General features: G+C 41.8%; 1 protein-coding gene across 1 annotated transcript in view; it reads left to right on the top strand.

The window, feature by feature from the left end:
• Positions 1-5,873: 5,873 nt before the first annotated feature.
• The window catches only part of pde4ba (phosphodiesterase 4B, cAMP-specific a), a 149,715-nt gene continuing 129,893 nt past the window's right edge, over positions 5,874-25,695 (top strand). Inside the window, exons 1-2 of the mRNA XM_035175942.2 lie at positions 5,874-6,217; positions 24,156-24,244. Of these exons, the coding sequence (XP_035031833.1) occupies positions 24,203-24,244 (42 nt within the window). The 5' untranslated portion in view covers positions 5,874-6,217; positions 24,156-24,202. The remainder of the gene's footprint in view (positions 6,218-24,155; positions 24,245-25,695) is intronic.

Here is a 25,695-nt window from a genome sequence, read left to right as displayed (position 1 = left end):
ATCTGGACTGCAGTGTTCCAACGGGATGTGATGAAGTTTGTCTTTTTGTCTGACGTGTAAAAACGGTGTGAACGTGTTGCCGAGAACACGTTTTGTTTTTAACCACCTGGATTGACTGGGTGAAGTGTTTTCATGAGCCAGATCCAAATGAGACGCTCTGGTCTACGGAGGATTTCTAGGATCTGCGTCACCACCTTGCCACGCCCCTTATCGCTATCACCTAGCAACAGAGCTGCAGTTGGACCCAACGAGAAAGTTTGAGTGCCACTTGGTTTTTCACATGCCCCCCTTTAGCTGTTCGTTTGGGTTGAAGGCTGATACTTTTAACGACACTTAAAAGTGTGCACAATGAAGGTGTCGTTGCTCGCCACCGACATTATCGCTTTGAAAGACAGCTTGCCATCAAAGCGCAATGAATCCTGGGATTAATTGCCCTGAGAAGGATGCACAGGTTAGAGTCTTTGTTGCTCTGGAATGAAAGGACACATTTGGTGGCCACAGTTTGGAGGAGCCTTTAAATCAGAAAGAGACGGCCCCTGGATTGTGACACAGCTAATGTGACATTCGTGAGAGAATTTATCTGCAATCAGACAAATCACCGTGGAACACAAACACAATCACAGCTACAGTATATGTTTATGTGCATGTGATTACCTGATACAGATGGTCAGACAGTAAAGGTCGTCTTTGTTTTTGTGCACTTGAATAATTCATTACCTGCTGATATCTGTGTGTGCTGTACGTCTGCGTACCTGTCTGCATCCTTGTGTGTGTGTTTGTGTGTGTGTGCGCACGCTCGTGCCCACGTGTCTCGGCACCCCTCTCAAACTACCATATGGCAACGTTTCCTAATCAGGGCTGTGTTACTTAAGTAGTAAATCCCCTTGTCGAAAAAACCAAACACCCATGCATGATACACACACACACACACACACACACACACACACACACACACACACACACACACACACACACACACACACACACACACACACACACACACACACACACATCACACACACTCACACACGGCTGGCTGTCTTCCCATTTGCTCGCCTGCTCATACGAAACTCCATGACACACATGAACACAACTTTTTAATGTCCTAACTTCACTGAAACATGTGCAAATGTCGCAGACTTTATGACTTCAAATACAAAACAGGGAAATGGGAATCAACAAAAAGCGAGGAGCGTCCAATTAGTCGTGTAAAATGCATCGTGACACAGCTTTAGTAGCATCATCTCTCGGTGCCCAGTGACGGCCAAGAGAAGGATTGTCTCGGTGAAATAAGATCAGTGAGGAAGCTTCGTGGGGAAATACTCGGTGGTAGTGTTTTAATCTTTTGCAGCGGAGCCTCGAGATCTGCTTTGCATATTATGATTTAGAGTTATTTTATTCCAGCTCAATCCAGGGACGTCTAAATGTGAGCGTGAGTCATTCCGCCGCGATGCACGGGGACGGAACGAATGGATTTGCATTCCTTTTGCTTCTGTCCCTCTTTTCATTTCAACATAATACTTTTCTTCCATGTTTGGTTGCAAAGCAAATGTGGCTCAGCTTCGGAATATAGAAGGACCCAAATAGATTCATTTCATCTCAGTCTGCTGTCACACACGCAGCAGAGGGGATGTTTACATCAATGTTTATCTCCTGTAAACATATATATTCAGTCTATGACTTTATTCATGGCGGTAGAAGAGAGTATCTTCACAGTGAGGCTGATGCTGCACATATCTTCAGTGTGTGTGTGTGTGTGTGTGTGTGTGTGTGTGTGTGTGTGTGTGTGTGTGTGTGTGTGTGTGTGTGTGTGTGTGTGTGTGTGTGTGTGTGTGTGTGTGTTTGTGTGTGTGCCCTTGCCTCCACAAGGAGAGGGGTATGTCCATGCTCAGTTAGCGGGGCCTCTCCTTGCTCCTTTATTAGCATGAGCTGGTTTGGTCAAACAGAGCAGCTATATGACGTCTGCAGAGCCTGAAAAGAGGAATGTGTGTGTAGACGTGTGACACCCAGAGACTTTAGAAAAGAGGAAAAGAAAGATTCTTCTGGGTCTCAGTTTGCTGGAAAGACAGAGCAACCTTTCATTTCAAAATACCTGTAAATTACGTCACATTAGGGTTAAAAATACCATATCAGGACGTCAGAGTAGAACCGCTGCTGCTTCATGTCAAGGGGACAGTTGTGTCGGTTCGGGCGTCTAACCAGAATGCATCGTGGGTGGGTACGATCGAACAGCTCAGGATTTTCCCAGGAGGAGCTCAGAGCCCTTTTTCGGAGCCAGGCTTGTTGGGATGATGGAGTTCTGATCTGTTTTGGGTTCACTTCCTGGTCGTATTCTGGATTGTGCATTTGTGTCCCTGCTCTTCTTCTCCCCCTGACATTAGCTGGGCCTCATCCTCTAGAGGCTGCATTTGGCTCCTCCAAATGCAGCCTACAAACGTGTCCCTCCACGTGCGAACAATTGAGGTTCCACCGGGTGGATCCTTCTGGGCCCGATATATCCCACCATTCATTGCACTTCAGTGACAAAATGTTTTTCCAAGAGGTAATGGCTGCAAAAACCGAGTCGAAAGCGTCAGGAGAAATTATTGTTAGATTTGAGTACTCAACCGAACAGCTAACGGTACACATGTTAAACATCTTTTCAAAGATTTATAATCAACAGAAGAAAACGTTTTCATCTGTAGCTTTGTTGCTAGGCGACGGCTGTAACAGCAGGACCAGATGCGGACGCAATAGGAAGACCAGACCATCTCACTTCAGCCGACGTGGACTGCGTAGACCAGGTCCTCCGCCAACGTAGTCTCACACACAGCTAATGTCACTTACACTTTACTCATTGTTGTAAATACCTGAACGTTATTGCAAATAAATCTCGTTTCATGTTTGAAAATGAACTCAACACGAATGATGCCGAGCTCGGTCTGGATTTTTGACCGTTTACAGTAAATACTTCCTAAAGAGATATGCAAAGTATTAAAGCAGAAAAATATCCTGTCAACAGGATGTATTATTTTAACCTGGCAATACACACAGAATCAATATTTGTATCACACTCATAAATCTTTTCTCTGTATTTTTACATAATAAAAGAGTCTGTAGGAAAGTTGGACTCATTAATATCCGAGAGTTTCTGAATTATCCCGCTGTGACTTTATGAAATACTGTGGCCTGAGGTCTTTTGTAGTTTGTTCAGGTTCATAAATGGTGAACAATGTGAGACCGGGGTGGTGTGTGTGCAGCTAAGTGGGTCTTACTGTAAATACTACTGCTGACAGATCAGACCTTCTTGGCTGGTGGAACAGTACATTAGGGATTTGGTGGACTCCTGCATTTACCATCATATTACGATACGTTTATGAGCCCTGGAATGAGGCAATGGTAATAATGATGGGCAACACTGCAGCAGACGCACTGTTAAACGCAAAACGCTCTCGTAATTGGCAGCACAATAGAGGAAGTGTTTAAAAATGTCTCTCTCCTCCTTGTAACATCTCACCGCCTCATTTCTCAAGATCCTTTAAAGCTTTAAATACTTCACTTGCGTAAATCGGCCTCGGCGCCAAGTCTCACGTGTGTAATCCCGTCCCGTCCCACAAACAAACAAATGTTTGACACTCGACACAAGAGGTTTAAAGAGTCAGAGAAATGAGTGGATAACATTTGGAGTCAGTGCGGCTTGTGCTTTATTTTCAAATCCTCATTCCAGCTGAAAACCTGCTCGTGCAGTCACTTGAGGGGATTAGAAAAGGCTCTACAGCGGCAGAGAGACAAAGGGTTTGTGGGAAAACGGAAGACACTCAAATCGCCATGTGAGCGAGGAAAACGAGAGTCGATATTAGCAAAGAATGTAATTTCACAGTCACAGTTTTTCTTGAGATTGAAAAACAGAAAAAGTGAGTGAAATTAAATTCTGTTTTTAACTTTTACTTGGGGTTTCTTTTTTGTTTCCTCTATTCTATTGTTTTGCCATTTTAAATGTCAAATGATGTAACATTATTCTATCTGCTATATAAAGAGATGTATTATGATATCACAGTGTGCACGACTCACAAGTTGAAGTAAATTCATTTATTCAATTCATTGCCAATCCATACTATCATCTTTTATTTTGTAGTGTTGGAGGAAGAAGACATTTAAGACACATACATTTTAACAGCTGTATTTTGACAGGCCTGCAGATTGTGAGTTTAACTTCCTGCATGAAGGGGGCTGCAGGAAAAAACTCCCCTGCAATCTCTCTGGTTAAAGTAGGTCAGTTAAAAGGGAGTTCCGGTGGATTATACAAAATCAATTTATCAAATTATATGTATTTGGCAGAAAAACTCCTCTTTTCTTAAGCTGTGGAAAAATCTACAGTCTGTTTCATTGGGTCTTTTTCTCAGAAACTAGTGCAGAGTCTCACAGGGTTTAAAGAACAGGGACAGACAAGAGACAGCATACTGTGTGTGAGGACTAATCACATGACCTGGTGACACACACACACACACACACACACACACACACACACACACACACACACACACACACACACACACACACACACACACACACACACACACACACACACACACACACACACACACACACACACGCACACAGACTCTTCCAGAAGATGGGCATCATATAAAGAATATTTAAGACAGTCATTTTTCCACATACGTCTTCCTCGTGTTCTCAGGTAAGAAGGACACTAAAGCTCAGATTATTTAGTGCAACGTGGGAATGTCTTCAGAAAACCTCTGTCGTTGTAAATGGAGGAAGGTGTAAAATGAGACTTATCATTAAAATTAGTTCAAATTCTAACATCTCAAACAGGAAAATACTTTTGTCTCTGGGATTTCCACAGCAAAGTTGGAGAAAACAGTCACTGGGGCCATATTTTGAAGTTGGGTTGTTTTACTGCTGATCATCTTTCAACAGACATTTACTTTTCTAAGTCACATTTTCAATACAGGAATTCTTAATTGATTGTTTATTATATTTGTGCTTAAAGAACGTCCCAGGTGTGATGTCACATTGCAGACACTAAAAATGACACAGTCACCAGTAACCGGCAGTGAGAGCAACTTTATTTATCTGGATCCAGTTACTCTTTACAACATGCTACTCAACACTTTGTAAATAAGATATTAAGATTTGTATAAACAATGTTTGACAAATCCAGGTTTAAGTCATTTTGGTGCCTTTTGCTGCAGAAAATAAACAAAAGTCTGAAAAATGTTGGAGCATTCCTTTAAATGATTACCTCACTAAATCTTCTGCCGACTGTTTGACTGTTGATTGTATCTTCTGTATTTGAATTGATAGTATTGAATTGTATATACACAATGTTTTATTGGTTTCTTTTATCATATAAATGAGGGTCCGGGGTCGAGGGGAGCTGGAGCCAATGTCAGCTGACAGTGGGTCATTTTTTTATTGTCTATTTCATATGTTTTTACACCAAACCAATATTTGTTCTTCTTTCCAGCTGCTCATCTTGACTATAGGACTCTTTGGGAGAAGAGATAATCTCAATGGGACCTTCCTGGATGAATAAATTACAAATAAAGCTTTTTCCTTCATAGACTGCAGTTCACAGTGTGTCCAGGAATGTTATTGTCATTATCATTTATTTATTATTATTATTATTATTATTATTTTATTGTTTGTTCATGGTTTGAAAGGAGGCTGAGTGGGATTGACAGCTCTCTGGTCCCACATCAGAATGAAATGCTCTGATCGTCTATTGGTCCACACAGCCCCCCCCTCCCCTGCTGAGAGAGAGAGAGGGAGGGAGGGGTGGTGGGAGGGGGATCACCGAGTTTACACATGCATCTGATACGCGGAGCCTCCCCCTCCACCACTCCCCCAAACATAAAGGCAGCTCGGTGCAGGAAGGAGCTGGTGGACGCCACAACGCGTAAAACACCGAGGACCACTTTGACCGAAGCGCCACGTTTCCCCCCCCACTAGATCATGTGATGAGAAAGAAACCGAGTGAGTGTGTGTGTGTGTGCGCGTGTGTGCGTGCTGCTCGCTGCACGGGGACCAGTGTGGAGCTCATCCCATACAGAGGATGGAGAGAATAACAGTCGCTGCTCCGGAATAAAGAGAGGAGGCTTTGGATGTGGTGACAGGGACGTGCACGGTCCCAAAGACAACACGCACTGAGGAGGCGTCGGGATTTCCCTTTGTCCCCACGTGTGCTGTGGATGAGCTGTGGACCGGACACAAGGTAAAAACCCCTGAGTGTTATATTCACTTTTTAATTCCAGTGTGATTTGTTCTGTGCATGAAACAACAGCAGAGAGAGGAGGATGCACGGTTTGTCTTTTCTCAGATGTGCACTGCTCTGGCTTTGTTTGGCTCCTGTCAGCCTTAACTACACCCACAAGTTAAGCCCCAGGTACCCCTCCTCCTTTTTATGAACAACAGCAGGGTGCATCCTCTGAGGGAGAGAGGGAACATCTAATGGAATCAAGTCTTGACTTAAAGATCATTTCTGACTCTCCAATATTGACTTTAGGCTGTTTTTTTAAGGCTTAATTCTCATTACTCGTGCTTTATATCTTCTCCCTGTGTGTTGCATGGTCTGACCTATAGTTTATAAGAGTACACCTACCCTTAAGCGTGAGTGCCATTCATTTACATTAGACATATAGAAGGCTTCAATGCTGCCCAGCAGGAAATCCCCTCCAGACACATGTGGATGCTGCCTCAGTCAGTTCAGTGTTGATCTGACCTGCTTTAAACCAGTGCATTATCTTCGTATTATCTGAGATCAGCAGAGATCAGCAGGTATCACAACACTGTCTTCAGTCTCAAGCTGTGCAGTTTTTACCTCGTAACCATGTGTTGTTGTAACTGAATTGTCCAGGATTAAACGTAGAGAGCTGTCCACATGTCTGCTGCAGAGAACAGCGTGTTTCCTGTTGTGCTGTTCTTTTTTGGTCCTGACTGACAGTAGCCAAATGTACAAAGACATCTCAGATCATGTGGTTGAATAACAGACGTTGGTGTATTTTCCCTTATTTGTTCCCTTTAAAGCGCCCTGGGCTGAGTTAGTATTCAGATCACGAACTGGAATGGAGACTTGTGGGAATCCCTCGTAGATCAGGGGAAGGCGACTCCCAGTAGTGGCGGATCCAAACCAGTATAGGGTGTCCTGTGTTGTGAGCGTAACTGTAAACAAACAGAAAAATCAATCAGCTGATGAACTGTAGCTGGCAGGCGGAGTTCCTTTTCTCCTGCTGCTATATGTTTTTCTCTTATTTGTATACAGCTCTCTCATATCTCTGGCTCTGATTCTTCATCCTATATACAGATACCCACACACCCCCTCCATGCTTCCCTGCTCGTCTTCCTCCGTGCCTTTTGACTCCTTTACATTGTATTACACGTGCAGCCAATGTCCTCTCTTTTTCTTGTTGTCATTCCATCTCTGGAAGAGAGCTCTCTACGTAACGTTGCCCCTCCATATCACTCCTTCCATCCAAAACCGAGCCCATCGATCTGTTGGCTTCCACTCCGTGTTTTAAATGTGGAAACCCGTTGACCCGTGAGCAGAGCTCTTAGCCGAGTGGCACCGGCACATTCAGTCCTGCAGCAATTATGGCTAACTGACTGTCAAGATGGACTTGTGCCGTTTACAGATATTTAATTGTGTGGCTGAAATTGGTTACACTGACCCACATGGAGATTGTGATTGAGCATTCGGTAACGTGCTTTAGAAAGTGTGTGTTGTGTGTGTGCTGCAAACCAAACCTCACTGGGGAGTGATTGCACAATTCGGTAATGTCTCAATAAGCCTGCTGAGAATTGTACTTTCTACATCGTCTTCAGTGGAAATCTCCCACAACGATAAACAAATCAGCATTTCAGCCGCTGATGAAAACCCGGTGGTTCGTCTCAGCTGCGGTTCTCACATGTTTTATTTATCGATTGATTATGTCAAAAGAGAATGGGCTTGGCCACTCACCTTTTCTCTTTTTTTCTAGTGTGTACATCGTGAGAGAGAGAGAGCAAGGGGGCGGCACACAGGGGAGATAGCTCTAGCAGGATTTAACCCATCATGAGTCAGAGCACACGTACAGTAAAGTACTTTTTGATGAGGTCTGAGGCTCGGCAAGCATTTCCAACCAGACCTCGCTGACCTATTCCTCAAGGTCATGAATCCTTATTTACACAGTATAGGTTATAAACTCCAGCAAGCGAAGTCCGACTGCACCTCTTGTGCTCATGAGATTTACAATAGGTGTGGAGAACATTCTCCCTGAGCACTGAGCTTACGTATCAGCGGGATCTCTGAGCTGCTTCTGTGAATCAAAGACTCCTGAAACTCCCAGCTCTTGGTGAACCGTTGTTTCCTCTCCTGTAGGCGCTGCCTCTGCGACTGCACGGCCTCTCTTTCTTTTAGGGTGCAGTTTGTGTTTTTATTGGACAGCTGACAGGAGCGAGATGACAGGATAAAAAGGGTTGAGTGATGAAGAACGGCACACAACAAAGATGGGAACCAGGGATCACAGATGTCCATGGTTGAGTACTTCACATGAAGGTCAGCAGGGGGCCTCTCGTGGCCTAATTCTAGCCTCCAGTGTGTTCACCAATAAGATTCAGTAGATTTGTGAGTTTTGTGATGGTTTTTAGAGGTTTGACGATCACACAATGACACACTGATGACTCCATGTGTTTTTAGTTCACTCCACTTAGGTGCAGGAAGGAAGGAAGGAGAAGGGTTGTCAATCATTTCTCTCACATACTTGAAATGATTCATCTTAAGTAAATACTTACTGAGTCTTGCACAAAAGTAATATTGTAGGTTGACGTCGTGAGGTTATAGGATAATTAGAGATACAAGCCTGCATGGCAACTTACAGGAAATAAATTCTAAATATACTGTCCTTTCTTTGGCCAAAAGCTAATGACACACTTCTTCATTCCTTGGGTGTCTTTCTCACATTGTCTTCAGTCTCTGCTTTTTTTAGACCTGAACTGCGGGAAAAGTCTGGCAAATTGGGTCTGGACATTTTGCCTTTCACATTGGAAGAACGCAGCAGGAGATTGTCCTGGTCAGACACGTTCAGACGAAGAGTGGTGCCAGGACTTGACATATAAATTACAACCAAGTCTTTGCAGCTTGTTTGAGAATTTCGGCGTCTGCCCTGATCCCCAAAAGATCTTGTTGTTTATCCGAGTTGACATCTTCGTCCGTGTTTGTGTTCTTCCAGTTTCGCATCCGTCACTTGTTAAAAACGTCATCACACGACCACAAGTTCAGTAAAATGTCCAGAGCAACTGACTTGGACATTTGCGTTCTCACAAACGAACCTTCCGGAGCTATGTGAGGAAAATGTCAGAGTTCCGTGCATACCCAGGAGCAGCTTATGTCTTTTCGACGACTCACTGCTCAGAGGGCGGCCATCTCTCCTCGCACACATTAAATAACATGTTCCATAACATGTTTTTCTTCCTGTGCAGCACCTGCCCCCGAGTCCTTGTCCATCACTAAGCCAATCACACCTTTGTCATTTTAACTGCGGTATGGATTATTTGAATGTGCCACATAATAGCATGGCTCGGTTCTGCTCTCAGTACAGGTCAGGTCACTTTCTCAGTTTCTTGATTGATTGATTGTGTGTGTGTGTGTGTGTGTGTAAATCAACTTGAAATCAGATACAAAAAGGTGAATGTGGGTCATGCATAACCAATTGTTATGATATAAGACTTATTTGTATGTACACACAACTGTTATAGCTTATGTTTTGTAACCAGAGCCCGACCGATATATGGCGTTTTGAGGCCTATACCGATACCGATATTGGGGAGTAAATTATTTTGATACTGATACATTTTTTTTTTTCAGGAATTGGCAAAGAAAATGTGGTTGAGGCTTATTTTACATATTCATTTGATCATAAATAAAGAAATCGAACTAACGCTGTGTAAAAAAAACACAAATACAACCAAACATATAGAACTTGAATGAAGAAAATAACAATGTGTTTAGAAAAAATGCAAAAACATAAAGGCAACTCTTTTATTTTGTTTTGTTCTGTTAAATAAAAGATTTCATATCAGCAAACAAACAATACCCATATGTCTGTGGAAGGCTCAAAGTCAACCCATACATCAGTTGGGCTCTCGTTGACCCGTAATGTGTTTGCTGCTGGTGTGTTTTTCTGAGTGCAGTGTCAAAGCTATGAAAAGTTCTGCACATGAAGCCCCAGGAGAGTGTTTCCTCATATGTGTTCTGCAGGATGTTAATATCCTCTGCATGTCTGATGTGAGCTGTTGATGCATGTGCTGAATAGCCTCGAGGTTCTTCTACACTTGAAGCAGGATGTGTGTGTGTGTGCGTCGACTTTTCTTTTCTCTTCTCTTTTCTTTCTCGTTCTATTGAGAGTGAAATTCCACAATGTTACATCTGTGGCACTAAAAGGGGAAATTAACCACTAACATCAGATTGACTATCTGATGTTAGTGGTTAATTTCCCCTTCAGTCGATCAGACACGTCTCATTATGACTCCACAATCTTTCATCAGCTGGCCGGGATGTAGAGAAGGTACTGATATTGAGATGAAAACCAGCTCTCTTGTTTATAAAGTGCATAATTTAAAATGGGAAAATAGCAAGACTGGCATGAAACCTGCTTCATGGTGTTGTCAGTGAGGGATTCAAAGGTTCTATATTTTCCACTTTTCCAGAGTTTATTACAAAAAAAAAAAACCTCTCCTGCTTCTCTATTGAGCTCCAGCAAGAACAAGACGTTCTGGTTCCTGAATGAAGCCCAGGCAGGCTGACCACAGATTGTACCCGTCTACTGTAGCTTTATAACACGGCTCAGAAAGGATTTGAACAGAAGGTCAGATTCAGACCAGAATGTTCTGCTGGTTTGCATCTGGTTCTGGTACTTTTTCTAACTTGAATGAATGAAATAAGAGTGTGTGATATTGACCCAGCTAATTGCATATATGTCTTTATCAATATACAGAACAAATTTTGGTACAGACTAAAGCACATATGATGATACCAGGCATTTTGGAGCCAGGCAACAGAGTGGAGAATAGTGGGGATGTTATCAGCCGCTTTGGAGACAATGGCATTAGAATCAGCAGGGCCCAGGGCTACAGCAGCACCAGGGGTGAGACAGTCAGGAATAACCAGGGCTGCAGCACCACGGGTAGCAGCGGCGGAGCGGCAGGCGACTGGGCTAAAAGCAGAGGGGCTGGAAGGAACATGACACAGCAACACTGCACCAGTGGCAACACGGCTAAACACATCCAGGCCAGGAAGATCCTGTAACAATAGTGTTTAATAGTAAAGCACAGAAGAAGAAAAACGCCCAGGGCCTTATATCTACCATTAATATGACTCTTGCTCATAAATCAAAACGGTCCACCAGTAATAGGCCAGTGAGTAAATCTTGCTGAGGGCTGTCACGACAAGGGCCTAGAAATCAATATACTAGTAACCAGCCATGTATTGAAATAGGAAACAGTGGAAGCTTGCTAGCCATTAATTGTCAGTGGCGTTTTCTAAAGTGTTGTGTTAATTTGAGCCAAATGTTTTCAGTATCCCGTTGCATTGGCACTTTTTCTTTTACAAGTTCAGTTTCTGCTTGGCTAAATGTTGCCAGCTCAGCAGTGTGGACTGAAGCCAGTGGAACCCAGCAGAGGTTAACGCAAGGTTAGTGTAGATTTAGGGCGTTTGACACCTACCATGTGTGTACTGGACCTTCTTACTTTTCAATTTAGTCCAAACCAAAATATTGGATGTGAAAAGTGTCTCGTAGTATAGACTAACGGACCAAAAGAGGTTGTCTTGGTCTAGATCAAATTGAACCATGTTTGCTTTTTTTCATTTTGCAGTGCGTAAAGACTGCCACACTACCACCCACCAAATCAACAACACGTAAGATTCAATCCCGCCCAGGATCAATGTCAAGTATAGGCAGACGTAGCCCACACAGGTGATGAGGACTTGACAGACGCATGTCATTAAACCAAACCTCACCAGAATAAACATGTAACAAAGATGTGAACCTTGGTTTGGACCTTAGTCCGGTGAAAACACCCCAAGTTAAACTTAAAGTAGAACTGTTAGATCCTGTTATGAATACAATTAATCTAGATTATAAATGACAAAGTGAATAAAGTGATTTAATTCTCCAAAGGATGTTTCACTCACTGGGTTTTCCATTTGGTTGTCAGCCAAATGGCTCATACACATTTTAATAGATCTCATGAAATGTACTGCAAATGTAAAACAAAATACTTTTCAGTGGTTCTAACATGTTTGTCTGGTGCCTTGCGCATATTTGTTCCTTTTTTATTGTAAGTGATTTTTCTTGTTCAAATGGCCTAAATGCAGTCGAGGAAGGCGGTTCACATGTGTCTTGACATCCCAGGAATCAAAGTGTCGCTATCTTAGCTCATCAGTCAGACCCTCATTCTTCTGCTATAGCAACCATTTATAAATCCATCCAGCCAACATTGCATCATCCTCACTGAGCAGTTTAAGTGGGATTTCACTTGTCTGGTCGATAGGGGCCTGGCAGGATAATGCCCACAGCTCCATAGGCTAAATGGAATTGATATTTAATGGTGGATATGCGGATCAACAGGAAGAGCAGCGGCAGCCGTGTGTGCTCATGCATTAGTTTGAAACAAGATTTGAGAAAGAAATGGAGGGAGTAAGAGTTCGACAGACAAACTGTAATTACACCATCGACAGTCAAAGCACATTTCATCATAATTGCCTTTTTGCTTTCAAGTGCAGAGTATAACTTGTCAATACTCATCATCTGCACGCTTTTATTCTGTGGGTGCACTTTAAGACATTTTATTGTAACATTGTGCATTTTATCTAATATTTGATTTGAATAATATAGTGACACTTACTAGAAACTGCTTTTTAATAATCCATGATTAGAGGTGTGCTGCTTGGATGCTTACAGAGGTCACTGTACACAAGAGCTGGAAAATCATTCTTCATGCACAAATAAGGTTGAGATAAAGAAATCTCATCTATTAGGAAGCTGAACTCTGCAGGTGAAATGGTCCGAATCTTGTCCCGACACCAAAGTACTTTCACACCCAAGAAGACGGGCTCGCCACAGGGTCCAATTTGAGCTTCAAAGCATGTTGCATAAAGCTCATCAGCAGAGGCAGTGTGATAACCTCCGCCAAGAGGGCTCGTTTTTATTCATTAGCATTTATTTGTCTGGTTAACTACTGCACAGATTTGAGAAACATTTTTCAGAGCAGATTAAATGTAGGATCGGATCCAGGTAAACGGGAAGATCCAGGATTTTCTTTTTTTTTAACATGGCAAGACAGGCAAAGACAACCAATTGTTCATGCATCCATTTATCTATACCCCTTATCCTTTGAGGGTGGGGCTGGAGCCAATCCCAGCTGACATTGGACGGGTCGATAGCGTATCACAGGGCTGACGTGGGACTCGGAGACAAACACCCAGATTCACTATGAAGTCACCAATTAACATAAACCCACTTTGCATCTCTTTGGACTTTGGAATTCGGCGTACCTGGAGCAAACCCACGTACCCACGGGCGAGAACATGCAAACTCTGGGATTTGAACCAACAACCTTCTAGCTGTGAGAATTGTTCAAGATGCCTGGTCCACATTGGCTTAAAGGGCGAGAAGTGTTCCAGAGCTTTCAAAGATCGTCTTGTTGTCACGTACAGTGAGGCACAATCAGGGAGATGCTGGATCCTAATCTATGCTGTATCATTTTTACATGATAATTTGTTTTGCTGCCTGAAGCAGGGAACTCAAAACTCTACCCCACCCCCATGTTTCCATACATTCACCAAAAAGAAAGCTATAAATGTTCTTGGGGGAAGGTGTCCTACTTCAACCCATTTTAAATAGGCTGCAGCTGTGAGGTGCCCACTTCCTTGTTCTCCTGCTGCATACTAGCCTGTATAATATTATTTTGGTATGTGGGTGATCCATCCAATGTCGACTTTAGTGTTGTTTTAATCAAACTCTTCTTGTTTCTCATTTTCTCTCTGTTCCCATGACTGTCAGTCATCTATTGAATACCATAAACCAATGTGATATTAATTTGATGAGTCGGTAAACAAAGAGAAGCCTTTTGCCTCCTCTGACTCAGTGACTCTGAAAGAGCTTCACCCTCACAAAGGCTGAACTGACACAGATGAATAGCCTGAAGAGATGAGTTTGATAATTGAGAGTAATTACAATGCCGAGCAGCCAGCTCGTGTCTTTATGTTCAAGGGAAGCAGAAGCTGAATGTGATTGGGAGACTGAGGGATAGGAGTGCGGGTGGTTTTCTTCTGTGCTGCTGAGTGACAGATCTTTGGGTGAAAACACAAACATCAAGAGAAAAGTACTTCAGCAACAAAGATCTAGTTTTTTTCAAAATGAGGCCAAACGTCTTTGAAACCTTTTTTCAATTAAATTCTCTGAATGATCTCCATTCTCCAACACGTTTGGGTCCTTCCAATTACAGTATAATTTAAGGTTAGATGACTATAATCCAAAGTGCCACAGAGGCTTCATCTTTTTGTTGCCTCTTTACTTTTAAATATTGGCAGGTAAATCAAACATTAGCAGCAGGTTTGGATATTTGCAAAGGTGCTGTTTTCACCCCCGTCCGTTTGTTTATGCAAAAAACATTTTTGACAATGTCACCAATGTTCCAGAGACTAACTAAGCGATCTTGATGGAAAAAATCTGTTATATTTAGCTGACTAATATCTATGAATCTGTGCAATTTGGTTCAGCTTGATCTGAGTTAAAATAACTGTTGTGGCTTGTCTGAGATACGTGCTTTACTAAGTGACGTTTAAGTTGTATATATGATCCCCCACAAAAAATACTCTTTGTTGTTGTATAAACACGTGCTGCTATGGAGGGAAGTGGATTTCACTCTGATTATGTACCTTGGAGACCTTTGTCCAGACGTGGTCATGAAAATGCTAACATGGTGATGTTGAGCAGGTAATATTTAACATGTTAAGCATCTTAACACATGCAAATTTGCACTAAGCAAAGCTGAGACTGTTGGGAATGTTGTTAGTTTTGAAGATATATATCATGAGAGTATTGGACTAGTTGAAATTTTCAGCTTGTTAATGGTGTTAGATGAACAGGTGGTGGACTTCGGCCTCTGGAGATGACAAATGTCTCAAAGCAGTATATCCTGTAGTATTTTAGTGTGGACCAAAGTTTAAGACTGATCAACAGACCAGCTTTGCTATTTGGAGCCTTAGCTTTTGTGAATTGCTGCAGATATTTATGGCTTCAAACTGTACAACTGAAGACCCTGTCGGATTGACACAGGGATGTGGGAAATGCCGAATAGAGAGTTGAAGTGACTTGACAATTATTCTCATTTACTGCTTTGTTGGTAGCAACATCCAATCATATTCATTCAGGTGGACATCGCTTCCTCTCTGTCAGTCACACTCACGCCAACAGTGTTGAGTAGCGCAACTCCCCCCATCACAGGGGTCCAGATGCAGTCGACGCCCAACCACAGACACCACTGTGGATGCTTTGAATGCCCATTAATCAACCTCTGTGGGGGTTCAGGTTGGAGCACTGGTTGGGCGGTGATGTGTGAGTGTGATTACAGCTGTGAACAGTGTCAACTGGGAGGGGGATTAACCCATGACATCAGTCTGGTATTGGGTCAAATGCTGGTTGATCCTCCCATGTACATAATCCCATGGCAACCACATTGACTGTGTGTGTGTGTATACAGTCGTACTTCCAGCTGAAAGGATGTGTGTGCAGAGAGAAATGTGTGCCTTACATTTTTTGTTACATCATTTCAATATATCATGATTTATCTGCGTGTCTGAAGGTCCAATAATTCCAACTCCCTAATTACTTTGGAAGATAAATTCTATTAATTATGCCATAAATCTTTTGTCAATTTTATTTATTATTTCATTTCATTACTTACTTGCCATGAACTAACTAGATATGTTGAGATCATACCTCCGCCAAGGCCCAACCACATGAAACCACATTAAAATTCATTAGATCCTGATTTTTATTTGAAAATGCTCACACTCTCTGTACTCTCGAGGCTCACTCGGATATTTTATGACTTGGACGTTTGACTTTGCTTTCACACATGCAGCCCCTCTGGATAATTGCAGGCAAAAGTGCGGACGCATATCTGAAGGCAGTCCACCTTGTGAACTCTGTTTGCTTTAATGACAAAACCACAGTCTTCCATTTACATTCTTACCAACACAAACTGCTCCGTGACTGAATAGAAACCTGTCCTCTCTCCCTCCACCTCCATTTCTCCTTGTGTTTTTTTTATAATGAACACAGTTGGAGTGAAGTCCCTGCTCGGTGTGTTTATGCTCTCCGGTACAGTCACTCGACGGGAGCGCAGCCCTCACTCTGACTGCTGCCCTTCATTCCAATGACGCCGCTCGAGGGAGCGAATAACCGAGGGACGCTGGGCTAATCAAGTTTCTTAATTGTCTTGACAAGAACTCGTGAGAAAGCATTTACTCTGTCATTTCTTTTGCCAAGACTTAGTCAAGCAGGGGTTGCTAGGCAGACGTGTGACAGATGACTTTGTGTGTGTGTGTGTGTGTGTGTGTGAGAGAGAGGAGAGAGTGACTGAAAGAGAAAAGAGGAGACTTGACTCATTAGGAAATCCCTGAGCACCAACTCTCTGTCTGATGATCTCTGTGAAGAGGAATATGAAGTCCCCTGACGAAGCTGACTGGCTTCTGCTACCAGCACATGAACCTTTGACTACTGGTGTAGATAAGTAGCTGGTTAAGGATCCAGAATTTGGATGTGAAAAGAAATTAAATCTTAATTTTTTTTTTTAAATGCCAAGTATTTAAAATGGATAATGCACAGGTTTAAACTTAAAGGTTCAGTGTGTAGAATTTATTGACATCTAGTGGTGCAGTTGGATGTTGCAGCTGAATACCACCTCACCTCACCCTAGAATTTAGTGACATCCTAGGTATTTTGGATATTTTGTGCAGAAAATATTCATGGTAATTACAAAACTTCACAACTTATTTGAATGTCCGTAACATTAGCCTTATTACTTCCTGCATTATTACTTATGCAGCCGTCACAGTTTCCTGCTAGGCATTGCACAAGAGACTGAAATAAATAATGTACATTTTATGATGTGTAGCCTCTTTTCACAGCAGTAGTCCTTACGTGGTTTAGTAAACCTGAGGTTGGGAAAGAAATAAGGTAAAAAAAAAACTACTGTTGTAGAGAATGTGGGGGCAATGAATCTATTTCCACGACTCCGACCTCTCGCTGTGTGATTTTGCTCCTCGACATTATTCTCATGTGGGAGGCTTTCAGATGCCGTAGGCTGCAGAACGATGTGATAACATAGTTTCTCATGTATCCCTCCACCACACAGCATTCTCAGTGTCTCGTGAATTCCAGAGAGACATTTTTGGTCTTCATTTGGAATAAAAAGTCTAATTTGTGAGGATTGATTACCTCCACAGTTGATCTGGCTCAAGTTATGATTTTTTTTAATTCAGGTGCTTTAAGGGAATTGATTTATTGACAAGATGCTGTAAAGAGATGAAAACACCACATTTTCCTTTGCTCCCACATTTCTTTTATAAACACTGTGTTCGGGCATCGGATTAGATTTTACAACTCATGGAGTCATGGAACTCTGTTACTCAAGCTGGACTTCCTGGATGATTTCATCATTGTGGTGCCACCAACGCAGCCTCCTGTACTTATTATCTGAACAGCTCTAGAGATCATTCACCCACTTGTTTCCAGACTGAAATATCTCAACAATTACTGGACAGATTTCCATGAAAATCGTTCCCCACGTTAATGTTTTCCCCTGAAAACTTGCGAGGGTGGAACATGTTTACAGCCTCCCCAGTGTAGTAACATGTACTTAAGTAGGTGTCAGGTGAGTGGAGGGTTTTAAATTAGATTTTTCCTGAAATGATGCAATGTTTAAGCTGTCACTTCTTCAAATGAAATCAAATATCACATATAGCTTTGCTGAAACTGAGCTCAGAATAAGAATATCAGGATATTTAGTCTTTAAATACAAATAACTTGCATTACGTTATGATTTAGTTAAATATGAGTCGAACTGAAGTCGTAAGTTATGCAACACTGAATTCGATTTTTGCACAAGTGAGAATAAACCCTTCACTTTACGTTTGTATGAAGGATTGTGTTAAGCTTGCATGTAAAATGAAAGTTTGCACTGTTGAATGGTTTGACAGGATTACACAGTTCTCGAGGATTAAATAGTGTTTAAAGGAAGTTTGCAAGAGTTTATTAATATCTTAGTATTTGTTAATATAAGACCAATAGTTCACACATAAAGACGACGCTATGATAATATATATATATTTATTTTTTTCACACAGCAGAACCAGTTGTGATTGTGGCTGTATATTTAGTGTGTACAACACAATTACAGAAAATACTATAAAAATGTTATTGTTCTCAGTGTGGACAATATTGTAGCAATATCATGGCATGAATTTTAAAATGTGTCTACACATTCACAGATATACAGATACATTATCAGATTGTCTATACGTGCACAAATAACAATACACATTTACAGATTTATACATCTGATAACGCACACACATATTCTCTATACAAATTTGAAGATTCCTGTAAACATTTGCACACAAACAGTTTGAGATACAGTGACACAACCCTACACACACCCACATATATAATATTGCTACAATATTGGCCTCATATAAATCTCAAAGGACCCTGAAGTGGGTGAACACGTGATTAAGAGATCTTTATTTCCATTTCTATTTAATCACAGTTGGATTTGTTCACACATTCCGTTTTTTTCATTGCATGCCCTTCATCTGCTGGCATGATGCAAGAGAACGACAGATCATAGTGAATAATGAAGTAATGCAGACAGGCTTCTCGATCCTGTTGCGTTCACTGTCTATACCTCTGCAGCTTTTGATTTCCTGCCTAAATCTCTTTCAACCGTCTGTCCTGGATGTCACCCCGATGTCCTCCTGACCTCACGAGGACACAGACACCTTTTATTCAGGCCTTTCCAGATGTATTCAACAGGAGCTAACAGACTGGAGTTGACAAGCAGACAATTCCAGGGTGTAACTTAGAATCCGGTTATAGAGACATGGATCAGAAGGAGGAGGGCAGACTGAAGGAGACAGTCGGCTGCTCAGATCCTGTTCCTCTGAGACCCTCTGAGCCCCTCACTCAACAGAACAGACAGGCAGGGAGCTTGTTATCTCCTCTTTATTAGGCGGATATGTGACATGCTCGGTAGAAGCCACCTACTGATGACAACTCTATTGTGCGAGAGGTACAATGTGATGGGACACAGCACCGTTGTCACATTTTGTCTTCGTCTCTCGAGACATTTGAATTTAAATATTTGTGGGTTGCAGGTTCCACTGGGGAATCCGGTGTAAAGTCGCTATCTTATCCGCCCTGTTTTTTACAGCAGCCTCAACTGGACAAACTAAACACCTTTTGAGTTTTCACGACAACTGAAGCTACCACAGGTTCTCTCTCATGTTTTGAAGGTGAGGGTGAAGTGAAGAGTATTCAAATTCTACACACTGAACCTTTTAAAAATCCCTAAGTCTGTAAAGTGGGTAAATGGAGATCCTCTACCCGACAGAAAAACACAGCTAGTCTGTCTCCTAACGAAGCCGGGCTGCGTTCAACCTGAAGAACAAGGTCGCAAATGGGGCATTGCACGCTTGTGATACGCAAGTTTTGCAACTATAACAGCTGAGAAAGCCATTCCTGGTGTTCTTGTGACTCTCAGGGGTCGACGACACGGGTTTAAATATGTGTTTAAAACTCTAATATATACTTGATGTTAAAACCTTTGCTTTTGCCGTCTCTAATAGTTGCTTCTAACAACTAGAACTGAATTGTGAACACCAAGCAGCCACTGCCTCATTTGCAACCTTAGAATCCATTGTGTGCACTTTTTAATAAGGTGGGGTTTATTCACACATGGCAACCCCTCTGACACAGCCATCAAACAAGGGGGGAAATACCTTGAAGCCTGTCACACATTGTTTCGAGCAAACATGTTTGTTCAGCTTGGAAACCGTAGAAAAACTATCAGAGCACACTGATCTTTATCCAGTATCAGGAGCTGCAACCGAGCGTTTCTGACAGAGGCTGAAAAGAGGAGCTGCAGCAATGGACTGTCTGAGGAAAGATGTGTTTTCTGAACATTAGAGCATGTAAAGTTAGACCCCTAATCAAAGTTATGAACCTGAATATGAGCAGAGTATGTCTCCTTTAAAGGGGCTCAACTTGTTTCAAGAAAACCTTCCTGCACCTGTACTCCACCATCACCAGCCTGGACACACACGCTTACCCTGACTCGTATTTCTATTCTCAGCTGACAGGAGTGAAAGCTAACATGGACTTTTACTGTTGTAGTCTCTCCGGTTCAAGGTTTGTCATGTTGTATATTCTGAGATGCTCTTTCTGTTCAATAAAATGTGAGTTAGAGGAAAGTGTGCAGAGATTTAGAAAAGACTGTGTTACTCATCAATGTAGTTGTTCATTGTGAGAGTTATTTTCATAAAACACACACTTTATGCTTGGTCATATCTTTATTGTTTCATACAGGGAACATGCATGCCTGGGTTTTGTCAACACGGTTTTGTACTTTTTGCTCACCTTCTATCTTCACACCTGTCTGCTCTAATATTGTTAATTAGGCAAAAGTAATGCTAATTAGGCTGAAAACACACACACACACACACACACACACACACACACACACACACACACACACACACACACTGTTCATACTCCTCGTTAGCATTGTGCTTCATCACTGGAGGTTACAGCGCTAATCTGTGTTCATAAGCTGCCTTCAACATCTGTGCTGCCGATTACAATTTTCGAATCTGCCCGAAACACAAATTTCCTCTGTAACCGCTAATTATCTGCTAATGGTGATAACTGGAACTGATTGTCGTCCCCACAGAGAAGATTTACCACTGATCACTTCCTCTCTGAAATTTATACTCAACACATTTTTTTGTTCAACAAATTAATGTCACTTAAGCACTCGTCTTAATGAGCTCGACTGTTATCAAACTAAATGTTGTGAAAGATCTTCTAGCCTAAATCCTGGTGTTGTTGGAATGGAAAGAAGTTTGGTGTTTGTTTTTCCTGATCCCGAACCAAAGTAACCTCTTAAAATATAGTAATTCAAAAATTGCATTTGAACAAATGACTATTTTGCAGATATGCTAACTTAGGCTTAAAGAAAGTGAGGTTAGGAAAAACAGAATTGAGCTTCCTTCAAGATTTTTATGTTTGAACCATATTTATTCCCCGATCAGCAACTTTTCTCTGACTGTAGACAGTTTGTACACATGCCCTTGAGTTATCCGAGAAGTTACCCTGTGAGAAACATTTCTGATCGCTGCCAACAGTCGATGTTACCTTTCGTCTTTGCTATAAAAGTTAGACAGAGAACCCGGTGGAAGTAGAATTAAATGAACATTTACTATCTGTTGAAGCTGCTGAGTAGGACTGGACGCTTGTAGAAAGTCAGAAATAACTCTGGCCAAATGCTTGTTCTTTGGACATTTTATGTAATAGTGATGCGTCCTCTTGGCTTCCACGTTGTCCTGCCTGCTCAAGCTGAATGATGTCCATCTGCTTCAAGGCCGTGACCCGTCTATCACCACTTGATTGCTGATCATGTAACAGGAAACACATGGCATCTCAAATGGCAGTGTAGCCTCTCTGCATGCAGCTTCATACAACATGTTTGAAAACCTACTCTCAGACACTCAGTTTTCAGTGTGAGGTCAGTAAGAGATGTAGGACAGGGTCATGTTGCATTTGTTGTTGATGATGGTTCAGTTTGTTTTTCCCATGTGACCATGGCAACCACAGGAACCACAACAAGGAAAGTGATACTGGAGACGATTTTTACTTGTATCTGAGTTTAATTGAAGATTAACCTCTTTACCAGCACAGAACAATCAGGTCAGAGGAGACTAACGTTATTGAAGCAACATGACCATCCACTCTAGTAAAATAAACAGCTATAATGCAGGTTATCAATCTTCTATATTCACTCTATATGATTATTTCCTCTATTTTAAGCCACCACCTGCTCTTGAGCTGTGACTTGGGGGATTTCAGCAGCCTGTGCTCTACAAAATGCTGTTGACAGGCAATTGCTTACGACCTGAAAGCACCTGAAGACTTATTCACACTATGTAGGTGAAAGAGCTTTTGCAAACGCCTCTTCCATTAGTGTCTGTTTCTTATTTAATCGGTAGAAAAACTGTTAAAATGACAGGTTTCTACTTAGTGGTTATTTGCGAGACTATTTAAGGTCAAAGATCCCCTGAACCTCAAGCAACCAAATGTTTATTTTGATGATTGGCTCCAGAGATGCTGGAAGGAGGATTTTCTAACCGCTATACATTTTCAGAAATGAAAGTGACATGGACCATTTATAAATCGTACTTAACTTTTGGCAAGCGACTGAATTATTTAGAAAAAAGGTCAAACGACTATATTCTTTCAACTGAAGGGCCTCATCTTATTTTTCTTTACCCGGCCTTTTCGTCTTTATTTCAATAAATCCTATTTGAACTGCTGTCTTTTTCATTCTCCATCTCTATTTTCATCTCTTTCTCAGAATCCCCTTCTCATCTAATATTGCACATTATTGCCAAAACAATCCTATTCACAGTTCTTCTTCATCTCCATTTCCCATCAGGCCCCTCGCTCTTCACTTCTGCCACTCACCTCCCTCCATTTATTGGGAGGAGAAAATAGAAACCATCCGGGGTCACTGGGGGATCATGCGAGTTCTCAGGGCCTTTTTAACGACTTGAATTGGCTCATTAGAGAGAGACTGTGTCTTCTGAGTGAATCTTGTCTTTGGAATGATTAGCATGTGGGGGAATTAAAGTGTGCTGAACCATTAAGACTGCGTCAGGTCTCATTAGCCCGCTGTTTCATTAGCACGTGTTTTGGAGGGGAAAAAATTTCAACAATTAGAAAAAAGTATAATTTGCCAATTAAGGCAAGAAAGAGAACAAAAAAGAGAAAGAGAACATTTGTGAGATTGGAAATGCTGTTTGAAAACAGATGAAAACGAAGGGGACACGTGTTGGGTGTGAGGGAGATGGTCTGATTCACAATACAAATTGCTGTTTGGTTTGTTGTTGTTTGGACACACACACACACACACACACACACACACACACACACACTATGTTGACTATATTCGACCAAATACGTTGTGACAACTTCAAAGTATTAGCTGTATATTTAAAGTAAGGTTGTGTAATCTTATTACATAACATATTTAAAATGACTTGTGTTTGCTCACTGTGCTTTGAGACTATTAGCAAAAACAACAGGATGATAAATGGCAGGGCTTTTTCTATTAAATATTAATTTGTCTGATTCATGATGGCTGACTCAGTTCAAACAGCTTCAGTGGGTTTCTTAACGTTCACATATTGTCACATACTGTCTTAATGTTGAAGCTGTCATCCTCTGCTGCTTCTACATGATCAGCTGCTGTTGCACCAGGAGGGAATCTGGTATATTATTAAATTATTGGAATGTACTTGATCACCATATATGTATATATCGTGTCAACCATCTTTTGCTCTGGGGAGTCATAAGCAACATGAAAGAAAAAAGAGTTCATCATTGGAATGATCATTTTACCCGGATAGCTCGCCCACTTTCTCCCAGTCTGTTATTTTTATGTGGCCTTTAAGAATATATTCCACATTATCACACAGGGGTGCATCATGGGGGATTTCAGCGTGCCGTGCAGCAGCGTCATCATGTTGATGTATCTCTTACTAAATGTCTCTCAATGGAGCAATATTCTGGGCACGGCTGTTGTTGTTTTTTTTGACTGCTTTGCTCAAGTTTTTCTCATAGAAACACAAACCAGAATGACATGATGTGAACTGTTTTATGTTATTTGTGTCGTTTGTGTGATTGTGGGACAAAAACAATGGAAGGATTGCAGAATGAGGTTAAAAATTGTGTATTTTCTGGTCTAACATTAATAAAGTGCCGTTTTTAAATCTCAACATTAGTGTGTCTGTCTAAAAACACAAATGAATCCCTTCCCATGTTTGTCTTTTCCAGGTGTGAAGCTGTGGTGGTCCGACAGCGAGGGAGATACTGGAGGAAAGATGAGGAAGAGCAGGAGTGTTCTCACGGTGTCTCCCAACAATGTAAGTCCTCTCACTAATTACACAACAGGCTGCATGTAGCAGACATCTATCAAGGACGCTTTGACAGCACACATCATTACTGCAGATGGGTTTCATTAGTTATCCATTTATTTTAGTGCCAGTGCCACAGTCACAGATTGTGAGATTGAGATATAAACACTGAAGCTCCCAGAGTGAGAGAGAGAGACAGGTTGTTTTGGAGCTGGGACAGTAATGAGGCGTTTAAGTGTTAAAATAAGCACAATTTAGGTTGTTTCCAGTGTAACCAGCAGCACAAAGGAAAGTGCAACACGTTCTTCTTATACACAGTGGATATGGAATATAGAATCGTATACTTCTCATCATGATGCACTATCCTTCCTCTCAGTCTCCCTGTGTTTTGACAGCTCGTTTGCCCGGCTCTCCTCCTCCTCCTCCTCCTCCCCCTCCTCCTCCTCTTCTTCCTCCTCCTCCTCCTCCACCATTGTGTCTCTCTTGCACAAAGTTTCTCTTTGGTCTGTTCCTCTCGCCGCATGCTTCTGTTTTTGATCTTTGCACATTCTGGCTCAAAAGGTCCTCTATAAACTATGTGATGCCAGCACTATGTATCCTGCACCTGTGTCGTAAAGTAACATTTTTTAATATAATAGCACTTTCTAAATTACTTTTAGGGAACGCTGACTTGAAATAGGGAGAATATTTCCTCTTTCATTCCCACACCTCACCCTGAACGTCGGTTGTTGCTCTATGTGACTTTGGTGCGTTCTCCTGTGAGAAGTGAGGAACTGACTGATGGTCGCATTTTAAATTGTCACAATCCGTCCCAGCAAATTCAAGAGTAACATCAAACTATAGATTTCTAAACCTGCTGATCTACTCCTCTTCATTCAATTCTATTCTATTCTATTTGTGTCTCGCCAAATCACAACAGTTCCCAGAATGAGCAAACACTTTGCGACCGAGGAGACTAAACAAATCCCTGTTTCTTCATCCGCATCTGCTCCGAATGTAATTTGTTTTTGTAAATCAATTACACTCATTTGTAGGAGTCAGGGTTGGGGAAGCTAATGTCTGCAACACTTGTATGGACGGTAGCATGCAGGTGCACCTCACGGCTGCTGTGGGTGTTTGGAACCATCACTCAAATAGTCCAGAGCTTAAAAGTGTGGGTGTGCATTAGTCAGTCCTTCTCCAGTTCTCTCTTCTTTCTCCGGTTTGAACATTTTTCACTTTGAAAAATGTATCTTTCTCCTTTAATTTCCTTCTGCTCCGTGTCTTGTTCACTCCCTTTCTACTTCTCTAACTTCTAACCTTGCTCTTTTCTTGGGGATGTGCTGTTGTTAAGCTTTCAGAATTTCGCCAAAAATACATCCAGCACAGTGCAGTGACTCACTGGCGTGTTTTTTCAACAGCTAGATCAGAAACCAAAACCCCAAAAACAGAAGGTCAGGCTGTTCCTAGAGCGGCTCCTC

Source organism: Hippoglossus stenolepis, chromosome 14 (genome assembly GCF_022539355.2).
Source record: "Hippoglossus stenolepis isolate QCI-W04-F060 chromosome 14, HSTE1.2, whole genome shotgun sequence".
In the NCBI taxonomy this organism is placed as follows: domain Eukaryota; kingdom Metazoa; phylum Chordata; class Actinopteri; order Pleuronectiformes; family Pleuronectidae; genus Hippoglossus; species Hippoglossus stenolepis.
The sequence above is the reverse complement of the archived record's forward strand: the minus strand, read 5'-3'. Positions and strand labels throughout refer to the sequence as shown.